The sequence below is a fragment of the Talpa europaea genome (assembly GCF_964194135.1).
Source record: "Talpa europaea genome assembly, chromosome: 3".
NCBI classification, from domain to species: domain Eukaryota; kingdom Metazoa; phylum Chordata; class Mammalia; order Eulipotyphla; family Talpidae; genus Talpa; species Talpa europaea.
The window spans coordinates 89,788,756-89,803,983 of record NC_140069.1 but is presented as its reverse complement, the minus strand read 5'-3'; the positions used below and the strand labels follow the sequence as shown (position 1 = coordinate 89,803,983).

Genomic DNA, 15,228 nt, shown 5'->3' with positions numbered 1-15,228 from the left:
ACCATAAGTAAATGCCATACAGTGGGTGGCTTAAACAACCAAAATTTGTTTTCTCATGATTCTGAAAAAATCTGAGATGAAAGTGACAGAGTGGTCTGGTTCTGATGAGAGCTCTCTTTTTGGTTTGCCTTCTGACTGTGTGCTTGTATAACATATGCTTGGGAGAGAGATTTTTCTCTCTTCCTTTTCAAAAAACCCACTAATTCCACCATTAAGACCTACACTCATGCCCTAACTTAAACTTCGTTACATCCCAAAGTCCTTCATAATATTGGCAATCAGGACTTCAACATATACATTTTTCATAGACCATAAATAAACATTCTATATAATAAAACATTGTTTTAGTGACTTTTAAAAAATGTGATTATTAATTCCTTCCTTAATTCTCACTCAGCGAAGTGATAGCAATACAACCATGAAAAAGATAAATCCCTGGTGCCTTAGGTCTAATCGTGGAAGCCATCTTATATAAATTAGAACAGCAAATAAATCTGTTCCATCTGTGATGGGTTGGTTATTTTTATAAGGGAAAAAAAACACAGCCTGTGAGATGACTGCTAATGATTCTGGCTTTCTGGTCTTCTCACCCTTTGCTACCCTTTTTTACACTGTATTGGCCTAGTTAACCAATAGCACACTGCAGACTTGAAGATCCATCACTTTCAAGATTGGGTTGTAAAAAGCTTTATATTGAGCTCTCTCTTTTGTATTGTTTACACTGGGAAAGCCATGTTATCAGCAGCCATATAGAGAAACCACATGGTAAGAAACTGAACTATAAGGTCATCAGTCACAAGGAACTGAGACTAACAACCACGATGTAAGTGAGATTAGAAGTGGATATGCCAGCTCCAGGTGACTGCAGCTCTAGTCCACAATTGACTACAATCTAAAGAGAAACTTGAAGTCAGAAAACCAACTAAGTTGTTCCTACATTCTTTACTCTCAGAAATAGTCAGATAATAAATGTGGATTGATTCAATCTCTAAATTTGATGTCAGTTATTCAGTGATAAATAATCATTGTAGGTTTTTCATTGCTGACAGTTTGAGAAACAATGATCTAGACTGTTCTTAATTAATGATGAGATATTGAAGACTTAAGTAAAAATTGACAAGCTCTTATTGAGTACAGCTTTATGTGTTGGATTATAAGAGGAGTAGTTATGACATTGATAACAATCTTGATGAACTATTGATGTCTCTTCTTGCTGGAAGATTGTATTATCTAGAATGTAAGCCCTGATATTTCCTATTACATCACAAATGAGTTAAATAGCAAGAGCTATTTATAATGAATGTCATGACCTTTTCTTCTATTTTAACTGATAGCACTTATTATTTTAAGAATTCTAAGTATATTTCAGTAGGAGTAAATGTGAGAATGTGTATATCTGCAGGAAATAACATCGTTGTTTTAAGTCTAAATGAAAATTTATTTTTAGGCCTCATCCATCACATAGTTGAAGCAGTGTGATGCTGCTTACTGAATATCTTTCTGATAAACACCTTCCTTTATTGACTTCACTGATGTCAAGAGTGCCAGATACACATTTTTTATCAACAAAGGTAAGAATTTCATTCATGAGTAATTTATTTTGGGGTTTGACTGTGTTACTCCCAGATACAACTGATAAGGCAATGAGCATTGATTGCTATTTGACATGATAGAAACAGAGAATAATTCTAACTTAGAATATGAAAGTGAACCATGAGCAAAAACCTAAGTTTTATTTAGTGTGTCATATAGATACAAAGAAGATTTGTAGCTTTCTTTGATGTGCTCACATGAAATGCCTGTAGTCAAACGGCTATTTTTAAACTTGAGAAGAATTTCAGGACAAAAGGAACATTTTAAATATAAAAGGGAATTCAGGAAGATCACAAAGAAGTGAAATCACTATTACAAAGTTCAAAGAAACATTGTTCTTCAGATACCACGACGCTGAGTTAAGTATCACTGGCAACCCTCATCCAGGGCAGACTTGCTAGGTTTCATGGGAGTGATGGACATGAGGCCATTCTTTTGCCCCCTTTTCAGCAACTGCTCTCTTACTTGAACCACTATTCTCTTTTACTTTCTTGAGGCTAATTTCTTTGTTGTGCATTCTCAACATGAAACATTTTCTCTCTCCTTCAACTACTACACTAGATTCTTTCAACTCAGTAAGGGCATCTGAACTACAAGAAAATTGGGGTGCTGTTTCAGGGATCCCATCAACTGACCCACAAGAGATCAGGGGTAGGAATTTGATGTGCAGCCTCTACCACAGCTGGATAAATAAGGGAGGCCAGGTGTGTCCCTCAGCAGGATAGGAAGCTAAAAGATAGTTTCAAATATGGCCAGAAAGTCAGGGTATCTGCTCCCAGGATTCAAGGATTATTTTAAATATCCTCCTATTCTATATGGATCAATAGAAGGTATAAGGCCAATGGTGGCTGACACCAGGAATGAGAACTCTGTTGTCATGTCAGCAAAAATCAATGAACAAGAAAGATTACTTTCATTGAGTATCAGCTCTGCTAGGCAGATGAAATACAATAGATAATTTCTTCCTCACAGTAATTTTGGATAATAGGTTTTATATTCACTATACAGATGTGGAAACTGAGATTCAGATATGAAATTATGTGGCATGTGTTGGTGCCAGTATTTAAATTCGTGATGGTCTGAAGCCAATCCTGTTCAACAGTGTTGTTTGTTTTTCTGAATTCAATATAGCCATTGATTAAAAATAAGAAATTGAGTTTTATTTCATAAAGGGATGAATTCTTAAGTGCTCTCTCAAGGGCATTCTAGTACAAACCCCTTATGTAATAAATTTAATCGAAGAGAAAGGTATAAGCTGAAATTCTGAATTATATACTTCAGTCATTTTGCTGTTGGACATATAAATACTACATCTTTATAAATCATAAAGAATGTGTCAAAAAGATGAAATAAACCTCCATGCAAGAGATGTATATTTAGCCCAGTGCAGCTTTTAATTTTTTTTTTGATACTAATTTTAAGAGAAACTTCTATCTAAAAGCCATTTTACTGGGGCAATGAATTGTTCATTTGTTGGTTTTCAGAACAGTCATTACCCACAACATTTCAGTATTTGAAATTTGTCCATATTGGTTAAGGCAGTGCAGAAACATGTCATCCATTCATTAATTCATTCATAAGAGCAAGCATTAATCACCTTCTATGTGCCAGTGACTAAGAACAGAATTGTAATCTAGGTCCTAAGAACTGTCTGAAATGAAGGACAACAGTAAGTATTTATAAGAAGTTAGAGCTATGGAAAAGTGCCAGCTTTGAGAGCCTACAAGAATTTCCCTAATCGTATTTTGGGGTTTAGAACCGGGGAAAACAAACTATTGCCAGGAAGATCTCCCAGAAGAGTTACTTTGGGAAGTCAGCTTGGAAATATGTTCTTCCCAGTGTATTACATCTGAAAGGTTCTCATTTGTTAGTGATTTAAATAGTTCCAAATCAAGAGGTATCCCAGGAGAATAAATTCTATTTCTGAAATGTATTTTGCAAATCTTTTGCTGCCTTTGTTACTAATCTGTCTTTTACATTTGAGGAAAGCACAATGATACCAACATCTCTCACTGTGGTCCAAAAGCTACAAACAGATTAACAAACAGATTAGTGAGTTCCACCGATGTTTTACTATTTATTTTAAAGTTACCAATGCCATGCCTTCAATTCAAAAAGAAATGCAAGGGGTCCACTTTCTAAAAAATTGTGATTTATGTTTTGTTCCTTGTTTATTAATTATTGCAAAGTTTGCATAAGATTCAAAGAACCTTAACTACCTAGCTACACTGCTATTTTATCAATCAAAATTTCTGTTGTCCTTGTAAAATTAAGGACACAAGCAGATATACAGTATATTTGTGGTATTACAATTAAATGGGGCAGGACAATTAGAAAAAAAAAAGTCCAAAAAGATGCCCTAGGGGTCAATAATAAGAAAAATAGTGAGAAACATTGATACATATACATGTATTCATATACACGATTTTTTCTTTCCAACAAAAACAGGATACATGCTACTCTATATTCTTGCTTTTTTTCACTTAATATGCTGTGTCATATTAAATCAGGGATGACATAAGCAAATGCTCAGAGTTTAGGTGGGTAACAGAAAGGATCAGAAATTGGGGAAGAACGTGGATTGTGGTAAAATTCAGAGTCCATGCTCCTTTACAATGGATAATGATATTGTACTCCAGCTGATGGTAGCCATGTGGGGATTTGGGCCCAGTGTTATCATGCACCTTGATTTTTGAAGCAGTATTGGAATCTGAGTTTTATTTTATTTTATTTTAAAGATTTATTTATGCATACAAGAATTGGGGTACGGGTCAGAGGCGTGGGGGTGACAGGATTCACCAGAGACAGAGTGGGGAACAGAAGAGGAGGATCTACTGAAATACACTGCTGAGGGGAGCAGTGGGTGAGTCAGGAGAAGTCTGCTGTACCATGTGGGTAGCTTCCTGGCCTGGGATCTAACTTGTGCTGCAGTGGCTGCGGAGAGCTTCATAGGTTGCGCCTTAAGCACTTGCACCACCAAGGAGGCCCCTGGTATCTGAATTTTAAGCAATGGCAATATTCCCCATGAAGGTCAGCATTGCTTGAGTCAAGCCAAACATGCATGCATGAGCAAATGGAGCAGGCCTATCTTTGGATTTCTGGTAGAAATCCAATCCCTGGTTTTCCAAGAAAATTCAGAGGCCAGCTACAGCAAACCCCTTCAACAGAATTTCCAAAGCCCTTTGACAGAATTTCCGCATGATGTGTGCTTCCAGGGCCCCAGCTCAGGCTTAGTGATTGTTACACTCTAGCTCTACACAAGAATGTGAATTTTTAGCAGAGCTTCCTGTATAATCTGAAGTTTGAGATCCAAGGACATAGCACACTTTTTAACATCTGTGTAACCATAGTATATAGTTGCATTCCAAAATATGAAACTGTCAAACTTTATTAAAACCATTTTCTTATTGTTAGATATTGAAGTTGCTTCTAATTATTTTCCTCTATTGATAATACTTCAGAGAATGTCCTTATGCACATTGCTTTTATTTTTGTAGGATGAACTTCTCAAGTCAGGGTTGTTGAATCTAATTTTAGGGTCTAGAAGATATTGTACACTTTAGGGTGTGTTAGATATTGTAAACTCACATTTAAAAGGTAAGAAGTCATATTCCAAATATTAATATAAGTGAATTCAGCCTTATCCTGACAACGACATCCCTAGATATTAGAAAAATCTGCAAACTTGAGGGGTTAAAAATGTTTTTTTAATTTTTAAATGCATAATATTTTGAGTTCCAGTGCAGTTATCCTCTAAAGCACAGGTTTATAAGCCCTGCTTTTCCTCTATTTGAAGAGCTGGCAAGATATTCACCAGTTGACAAAGGTGGGGTTGTGACTCAAAGTTGAAACCTTCCTACACTGTGAACCTTCTTGACACCCTTATCTTCTTTTTAGGCTCCACCCTCCTCCCAAATCCTTGCTTCTCTGCCCACAGGGGCCTACAAAAGCCACAAATCTTCCATCATGCTGGCAGTAGTCTCTGTTTTCCTTTGGAATTATGTTCACTGTTTATTCCCTTTGCCCATTTTGCTATTTGTCTATCTTTTCCTTATTTAATTCAGCTTTGTGCAAAGTAGGCCCTTACAACTTACCTTATATAGTATTTAAATAAATTGTAAGTTACTCTTTTACTTAATATTCACTCCAATTTTGGGAAAAATGCATTTACTTTTAAAATTAACCATTTAAAACAAGTGGCCTCATTTTTGTTTCCTATTTTGCTCTTTTTAGAAATTTGCTTTATTTAACATCATGTTATTTCCAAGATAATTCTGTAATAAATTAACAGCAGAACAGTCACTGATGGATGTTATTTTATTAAATAACAGCAAAGGAACTATAAAGATTTAAATAGCTCTATATGCAAGTTAAAAATCTTTCCAAACTCAGAAACGGATTTGGGGGGAGGGAAGGGAGGGCAGGTGGGCTTTCTCTCAAGAGCTCTTATTTCAAAACCCAGATGGGATTTCAAAATACAAGTAAATAAATGTCAAAGCCTCTTGGACTCTGCTCTGCCATTCGATGCCTGAATTCCTGCCAAAATGAAATTTTCCATTCAAGAAGGACTGGCATTTACTAAGCTTTTTTTTTTTTTTTTTTTTTTTTTTAAAGACTCACTTTTAAAAGTAGTGGAAACTTTGTGCAACTTTTGACGTTCCTTTCTGTGGATCTAACAGCTACCTCGGTGGACATTTTCCATACTGGTAACATTTTTTGAAAAACAAATTTTCAGCCCCTTCAGCGCATTCAGCGCTAGGTCTATTGCTTTTTTCCAGTGCCAAGCATAGAAGATAAAGAGCAATCAAACTAATATCTGCAGTCTTACTGTATGTCAAGGCACGAAAAAGGACTGAAGGAGAATAAACAGAAGAGAAAGTGGTGAGAGATAGGGCTAGGGTCCTTGTAAGAAGGGCATACTTATCTGAACGAATTTATGCCATTTCAATAAAACTGAACTCTGGGAAGTGTGGCTGTTTATTCACATACATAATTTTCAATTACTCTTAAGGTCAAATAGTTAAAACCTGAGTTACAAAAAATCATAAGTGGAAATAAGGAGCCCCAGTAATACCTGGTAAAATCAAAGAATGAGTTCGCCTTTTCAGTTTGCCAGTCCAGCGGTGTGGGGGAATAGAAGTGTTTTGGGGGACTTGTGAATGAGGGAGAGGAAATGGAAACTAAAACAGTCAGCCAGCGAAAACCTGCAATATTCCTAAAAGAAGCTTTAAAAAAAAATCAACAAGAAACTGAGACAAATTAAAGGTAGGGATGGAAATCACATAAACGTCGAGTGAGACAACTAAAATATATCTGCAAAGAACTATTTGCACTTGGATGACTTTGCAAGCACGCAAAAGTCACTAGTCTGTCCCGAAGACTTTCTACTCTCAATTCTTCCTTTCCTCTTCTGCTCTGCAGTGCACCCTGGCACTACCCCGTGTGAGCCTTTCATGTCGGACTTTTAAAAATCCAACTGTTACTCCTTTCCCTCATCTCCTGCTCTTTGTATAAGGACGGATCAGAGAGGAGGCAGCAAGGCAGAAAAAAGTTTTGTGGCTCGGGAAACTTTGGCCTTTGTTGTGTCATTTCCCCTGCCCCTCCACGCCCCCAGCCACGTGACCAAGAAAGACCGGAATTTTGTGAATGGAACCGAAAGGCAGCTGCAGGGGCGGGAGACGCTCCGCCCCCTTCTCTTCTTCGGCCAATCACCTCGCGGAGCGCTGCGGGGTCAGCAATAAACAACAATGGGTTGGGAACTTACGGTTCGTTATTGGCTGTGACTGGAACCTCGCGGGGGCCTAACTTGAAGCTCCGCCCTCTCCCGGTTACCCGGGATACCAGTCAGGCTCTCGCCTCTAGGGCAGCCTTTGGAAACTGTTGCTCAGATTTCAGGGGCTGGGTTACCCCGGGAGTGTCAGGCGGCGGACCTCCTTGCTATTGCACCCCCTCCACCCTCTCTCCCTGCCCCCGCGTGATTGCATCCTCGGAAAATACCCAAGAGGCTTACTCTCCTAGCCTGGGGGCACAGACTGCGGCCGAGGACCTCTCCCTGTCCCAGGTTAAAGTGCATTTCCCGCTCAAAATGCCAGTGCGTGAGCGCGTTAGGACCGCTACTCCGATTTACTACTTTCAAGGAATGCACGCTGTGTGTCCTTGCTGTCCACAGTTACTGCATGTAGCTGGAAAGCTCAGTAAATTATTTTAGTAAATTCATGTTTTTTCCACGTGAATCTTTCTCCGGGTTCATTCCATGCGTCCGAAGCGAGTCTTGTGCGCTCACGCTCCATTTTCGTCCCTATAACCTTCCATTTAAGGAAGGAAACTTTCAAATGGAGATGGAGAGTGGTAGCACATTTCCCAACGGGCGGGACGGCTGCCGGAAACAGCCTTGGGTAACTAACTCGGCCGCCACCAAGACCACAAGTGAATTTTAACACCAAGGAGGTCCTGGTCCCCTCCCAGTGGCCTCCTATCCCCTGTTGGGCCAAGGCTGGTGAAGTGACTCTGGCTTCAATCCCCATCGGAGGGCGAGGGCCGGTGGTTTCAGAGATGCAGCCTCCCTTTTTTATCGTCCTAGTCATTGTCCTTGAAACCTGAGCCCCCTCACCGCTCGCCCCCAACTCCAGGCTCCGGCAGTTTGAAAGCTGGAGAGGAAGTGAAAGCGTCAAGTACAGTAAGTGACACCCCCGCCTCCGTGTATACATAACAAAAGCTCAGGAAACGTGCGGGTTCCTAGGATATCCGAGCGTCCTCAGCCCCACTCCGCTCCTCCCCACCTCCACGGTGGACTGGAAGCACCTTTTACGAGTGCACACGCGGGCACAAGTTAGATTTTTATACTTTCCTCACCTAGATGGCTCAGTGATCCTCCCGTTTCTTCCTCCCGACGCATCCCTTGCTAACAAGCTATTGCTCTGCTGCTCCAAGTGCTTTCCCTATCGATTCTTTTATTTTTGCGCATCACCAGCGATAGGATCTTGTTTTAGCTGAGGATGCTATTGAGGAAAATGCTTTCGCTAAACCATGAGGGTGCTGGGTGGATGTTGAAGAAGGTGAAAAGAACTTGGGCCAGAAGCTTAATTGGGAACGAGGCTGCAGAGAGAGGTGGACTCCTCGTCAGGTTAAAAGTGAGGTGGGGGGAAGGGCTGGAGATCGTGGGAGAGGATGAAGGTGGGCTAAGGAGGGCACGGGCTGGGATCCAGCTTCAGTGTATATACCTGTATGTTTCCTAAAAGTGCTTTAGGAAATCAGCCTCCTAGTGAACCAAACACCCCAGTAAGGAGACCTGGCGACTTGAAACTCATTGTCCCCGGGCGCGGTAACAATAAGCAGAGGGTTAGGAAGGCGGTCGATTTCCTGCGTGGTGTTTCTAGACAGTGGACCCCGCGCCAGCCGGCGGAGCACAGGTTTGGGCCAAGGGGCGCGGGAGATCCAAGAGAAGGGGAAGCTAGCCGCCTGATTGACAGCCCGAAATCTGATCTTGTGAAAGAGACGCGGAGCCAATGGGAGGCAGCGATCCATCAGTTTGGATTGGAGGCCCCTGGAGGAGAAGTAGAGGAAAAACCACCGAATTGAGCTCTGTCAGAGGCGCTTTCGGCTTCCAAGGGGGAAGTGCTGGGCAATAATTAATGTTTTTATTAAATTTGGAGGGATTTTTTTGCAGCCGTTCGCCTAGCGTGGCCTTCAGGTGGGTCTTTCCAACAACTTTTTATGTCTCTCCAGATAATTGCATGGTTGTGGGTTGCAAAAACTATCCTTATGAAAGAGGTGTCTCCGTCTCTTTAGTCCCGTTAGGTGCAAAGCAAGTCTCGTTGATCGCCATTGCTAGTTTTGCACACGTTTGCGAATCAGAGCTGCCCGGGGTACACCGACCGCGCAGGGAAACATCGAGAGTGTAAATAAATACATCGCCTCTTGTTCGGATTTTTTGCTACTGCCGAAAATATGTAAATTGTGAACTCTCTTGGCTCTCTTTGGATCCAGGTGAAGGAGGCGGTGTAGGGAGGGTTATTTTTGTGAATGGGACTGTCGGAGGGTAATTAGCTATGCAAATTCAAGAGCTTCATTCATGATATTTTTTTTTTTAAGCCTAAAAGCCATCTTGTTCCCCTCTAGGTTGATAGAAGTCCAGATCCCGAGGAAATCTCCAGCCTAAATGCTCAAAATATAAAACACTGAGCTGAGAATTGCGAAGAGCAGCAGAATGGATGGATTTTATGACCAGCAAGTGCCTTACATGGTCACCAATGTGAGTGATCAGTTCGAAAGTTGCTGTTTATAAACTTGACTGGGGGGGGGGGTGAGGGGGGAGGAGGGGATGAGAAGGGAGGGTGCTTAGGGGGTTGGGATTGCAGATACTTTATCTGCTTTGTTGCCACTGTAGGGCGACTCTGCTTCTAGAAGCCCAATCTTCAAAATGAGCTTACCTTTCAGTGATTTGGATAAGGCATAGTTTTGTTTTTAAGATCCCTTTTTCTGATTAAAGTGCCCAAGATGAGTGCAAGAGGAGATGGAGGGCAGCAGCAGCTGCTGCACTCAAAGTTTTTGGCTGGGTTTGTCTGCCACATTGAAAAGAACGAAGTTGAGACAAATGCTGACACTTTTTGTTTACTTGGGGTGTTTTTGTTTCTTTTTTCCTCATTTTTCATTTCACCTCTTTTTGATTTGGGGGGGTGGTTATTAGAGAGAAAATACAATTCACTGTATTTTAATTTAGGTTTGATCCAGCCTGAAAACGACTTTAAGTATAATTGCTTAATGTTGTTTTGATGCTGAGATACCATGAAAATGTGACTGATGAGTAGTAGTGTGTTAGGATTAGTGCTGGAAAGCAACTCTCCCTGGTTGTTGAATTCTCATCAAAAGCTTTCACTGTCAAACTAACTAGAAAAGAATATTGGAATTGATGCTGTGGACTTTTATTTTCTATTCAGAGGGAGGATCCAGTAGACCTATGTGTGCATGTGTTTTGTGTTGTGTGTGTGTGTGTGTGTGTGAGTGAGTGAGTGTGAGACATCTGAGGCTTATATTCTTTTAAAGAATTTTATCTTTCCCTTTGTAGAATCAGCGTGGGAGAAATTGTAACGAGAAACCAACAAATGTCAGGAAAAGAAAATTCATTAACAGAGATCTGGCTCATGATTCAGAAGGTGAGGTTTGATTTTGGGCTGAATTCCCACTCATTACCTGTATTCTCCACTCTCATAAAAAGAGGAGCACTTCAAGCTTATTTTTAAAATAACAAACTTTCAGATTACTGCATTTAACTAAAACATTTTCTTAGAACTGGAGAATATTTTATGGGTCTGTCACAAACTAATGAAAGAAGGAAATAAAAACTTAACAACAGTGACATCCTTCTTTAAATCATTCTTTTGTGTATAAAAACCCTAGTCCTTAAGGCATATAACTAATCTCATACACAAGATCACAATTTAAAAATGTCCAACACAGTGGGACAGTTTAAGCAGCTTTGTGCATTGCTGAATTTTTCCCTTCTAGTTTATTAGAAGTTAAATGATATAAATTACTGCTTCATTTCCCAGTTACACTGCAACCATATACTATCATCAAACTTTCCATGGATGATTTTGATGTACATGGTGAGGTTATAATATATTGTTTTATAAGCCTTAAAGTGTTCACTGAATCATAATTAAGGCCTAATGAATAATTATAATACCTATTTGGGAAATGAGGTTACATATTCTTTTTATGAATTGTTGGTAGGAGGTCAATATATTATGAATTATTTCAGCCATATGGAGAATTCATAATCGACTTAATATGCTTGAATTTAATTATCAGAGTTCAGCTTGCAATGTAGATTAGGTATATTGAATTCTGAAACTTCCTCAAGTCTTCATGCTTATCGGACACCCCCTCCTTTCCTCCTAGGACAAGAATATACAGTTTGGGACTTAATAATGAACAGGTGCCAGAGAATTCTCTCTCTTTGACTTATGTAAACCTATTAATGGAGTGATTTTCTTCTTGCAAACTTGCATTTGAAAGTTTTCCTCTTTAGTTTTGAGGCATTGAAACTGAAATGGAAGGGTAACTTTGAGAATTGCATCTTTTATTTATGATTCAGAAGATAGAAATGTCTTTCAGGCTTTCATGTTACTGTTTTAGCAAGAGCTGAATTTAAGAAAAAATATTGTGATTAGAGACAACCTTTTTGTGTATCCCAGTCTGTGTGCTGCTTAGGGTCCCTGATAAGGAGGGAAAAAAGGGTGATCAACTAAATTGTTTGGTTGACAAAAAGAATATGTTTTAAGGAAGAATTGCTAAGTAGCCTCAAAATGAATAGATTATTGAGATATTTTAGTTATTGAATCCTATTTTCTTTTTTTATTGACCTCCACAAATTAAATAAATTGATACTTAATACCAATTTTATGACAAACATTTCCACTTAATGAGTGAAGCCTAAAATTTGCAAATCTTTTATGTCTTTGGCTTGTTTTTTAGAACTCTTTCAAGATCTAAGTCAATTACAGGAAACATGGCTTGCAGAAGGTAAGGCAAAAAAATTGCTTTAAGAGGAGGGGAAAAGCTACTCTAGAAGGGAAAAAAAAGTCCTGAACTTGCTGTCTTAATGTTCAGCCCAATTAATTGAGCTCTAAAAGAGCCACCTCATGTGTCATGCATACATTAGAGCCTCTGATGAGTTTGTCTTTGGGGAATCTGGGGCTGCACTACCCAGTGTCATCACAAATTACCAGGAGAAATTGCTTCCAGCTCACAATCACATCTGCTTTTGGCAAGAACTAATGCACCAAGACTTCAAGTTCTAAGCCTCTGTTCAGATTTTAATTGCAATTGATCAGGTTTATATTATTGTACCTCGAGAGACCTCCTAGAGCCAGAACCCAGCTTGCTGTTTCCTTTAGAGCAGCGCATATCATTATTTGGTGTTCTGGTGGAGGACTTTTCTGATGGCAGAAATTAGTTTCTCTGGGTTCATCAGGACGGGATGCTTCAAGATTTAAGTGCAAGTGTCTTCTTCCCACCTTGTTCCCAGCACAGAAGGTTAGGTGTGTATTCAATACTTAGAAAAATCTATGACTCTAAAATAACTCTTTGGGGGATTTGAAGATTTAAAAGATGTTTTCGATTTGCTACTATTATGTGATGTTTGTTGAAATTGACCTTTGATATTATGTTACTTTTACTAGGAATTGACTGTAGCCAGGAGCTATTTAAAGGCATTATTTTCTATTTTGCACTTTTTTTGGATACAGTTCTATGTTGTAATCTTTTATTATCTGAAACTTTATTTTATAGGAATGACATATTGCTCCAGTACAGCTTTATACAACTTAAGTAATGTCTAATGTTGAGGTACTTTTGCTGGCATCTATAATTTGAAATTTTCTCTTTGAGATTTGTCGAAATAAATGTGAAATATTTATTTTATCATACTAGGTGAAACCTAGTGTGTTTTGTGGGAAACACAGAGGGAATTATAGATATTTAAGGAGTGAGTATAATTGTGTTATTTCTGATTTTGCATTCTGTGGCAAAAATGCACTTTTTGAATCAGATTTTTAAGCTGGTTAAAAGAAGAGAGATGGTCTCTTTAAATGTAACCCAACTGCTGCTGTAGCTACTTTGAGGCAGACTGCTGTTTTATCTGGTGGTCTTTTATGCAGTTGATCAAGTTGCTGTTAGCATGTAAAATAAGTTTCTTTGTTTTGCTGATATTGTAGTTCTCCAAAGAACTTTTGCAATCTATATAAATCTTTTAAGTTAAATAGCTTTCCTGGTAGCCCTTTGAAAAGGTGATTGCATTTATATGTTAATGAAAGGTAAGTATAAATGAAAGTTTTAGTTGTATTTAAAGGTCATTTTGCCTGTTTCTGTAAATGAAACTTACTGCAATAGATTACTTATTATTGCAACATAAGCCATATATTTAAACATAACTTTTCAAGAAAAATTTGCACAGAGGTTTTGTAATAATTTTTTTATCTGTTTTGCAAAGTTGAAGGTTGGGAGAACATTGTACTTATGAGGGCATTTATTTACTTATTCAAAATAATTAAAAATAATCTGTTTTAATTGTTCTGGAAGACTTGTGGGTTCTTAAGATGTTTAAGTCTCCTTGATTCCAAGCAGTGCACTTGCTGGCAGATTTTGAATGTACATAGCAGCTCTTCCTGGAATTTAAAAATGTGGAATCTGACAGACTTACCATTTTATATCAGTTTTATATCAGTTTTTTTTATATAGTTTTTCACTTTTGTTTCATTTCTTTGTTGTTTGGATAATTGGAATATTTTACCTGAGTGTATCTTTTAAAATACTGCGCTGAGTGTTTTTTTATCTGTGATTATTAAAATACCTATGAATCCAATTTGAAGATTTTAGCTTCATGTATAATCTAGAAAATGACCGATGCATTTGGAGGAAAATGAACTTAGAAAAGAACTGATAAACTTAAATAAGTTCAGGAATTAATCCTTGGAGTATTTTATTGAATACCCAGGTGGGCTGTGGTTTACAAACTCTGGCTAAAATTGCATTTTAAAATAATTTAAGCATTTTTCAAAATAGTTAACATTAATTAATCCTATCATGGTTTAAGCAGACTTGTTAATATGATTTTTAAAATCTAATAGGGAGAAGAGAGATTTTTCCTCATTAATAGCTTGCACATTTATTTTTATTTTTAGCAATCACATATAATTATATTATTTTGAATTATTATTTTTAATTGACTTATCCCACATTTTGAAAAACTACATTAATAAGAAGACATCTGAAAGTTACACCAGTTTATTCATATCAGGTTTGTTCATTTATGTTCTTCAGGACATCCAAAAATTAAAACATTGCCAAACTGTCAATTGAGCCTTTGACATATTTCTTTTCATAATGCTTTGTGGCCAAGAAAATGACCATGGAATTTTAAGGCATCTTGACCCTTTTAAAAAAGATCACTGACAACTAACCAAGTTTTTCCCCTTAAGTTAGAATCCAAGCGCAATGGGAGGTTAAATAGGACTAAAAATCATATACATGAAGATCATATTAGTTGTGTGTCATATGAAAATCATATTTAAAAAATTTATCAAAATCCCTAATTACTTGGAAAATGACATTTTCTAGCATGTTTAATTTGTTTTTCTCTTCTAAGAATTTTTGTAAATCAGACCCAAAGTGCAACATAAGAATTGGCCATATAGGTACATTATTATGAATTATGAAATGTGTTTTATGTCTAAGGGAGAGTTGTGATAGATAAGCAGGGAGGACTACTTAAGAGTGGGGTTGAAACTAGTATTTCCAGGTTACTAAAGTCCTATGAAAATATTCTCCCATTCTCCCCCCAAAATTCCATACAGGGTCTAAAATATGTTTGAAGAATATAATTTATATTAGTCTCTTTCCAAGTAATTAATGTATATTTTTATTTTGTAGTGTATATAATACAATTTAAAATAATCTTTTTTTTAATTTTACTAATCACATCTGATACTGATGAAAACTGAAAAGCAGTAGCAGTTAAAAAATATTAGAGAATATGCCTATTTTAAATTTTTCATGTGGGTTTAGAAGTTCTATTGTAATTTTACTATGTAACATCCTTTATTGATTCGTTGTCTTTTGAATTAGATTGTTACT

General features: G+C 37.9%; 1 protein-coding gene across 7 annotated transcripts in view; it reads left to right on the top strand.

Moving 5' to 3' along the window:
• Positions 1-9,799: 9,799 nt before the first annotated feature.
• The window catches only part of ETV1 (ETS variant transcription factor 1), a gene marked incomplete at its 5' end in the record, with an annotated part of 87,177 nt that continues 81,748 nt past the window's right edge, over positions 9,800-15,228 (top strand). For 3 of the 7 annotated variants that reach the window (XM_084230350.1, XM_084230351.1, XM_084230348.1), the window contains 3 exons: positions 9,800-9,844; positions 10,658-10,745; positions 12,070-12,117. In XM_084230350.1, coding sequence (XP_084086476.1) covers positions 9,800-9,844; positions 10,658-10,745; positions 12,070-12,117 — 181 coding nt within the window. Of the gene's footprint in view, positions 9,845-10,657; positions 10,746-12,069; positions 12,118-12,574; positions 12,636-15,228 lie in introns of those variants that run through there. The other 4 variants (XM_084230353.1, XM_084230354.1, XM_084230352.1 and 1 more) reach the window with 2 other exon arrangements.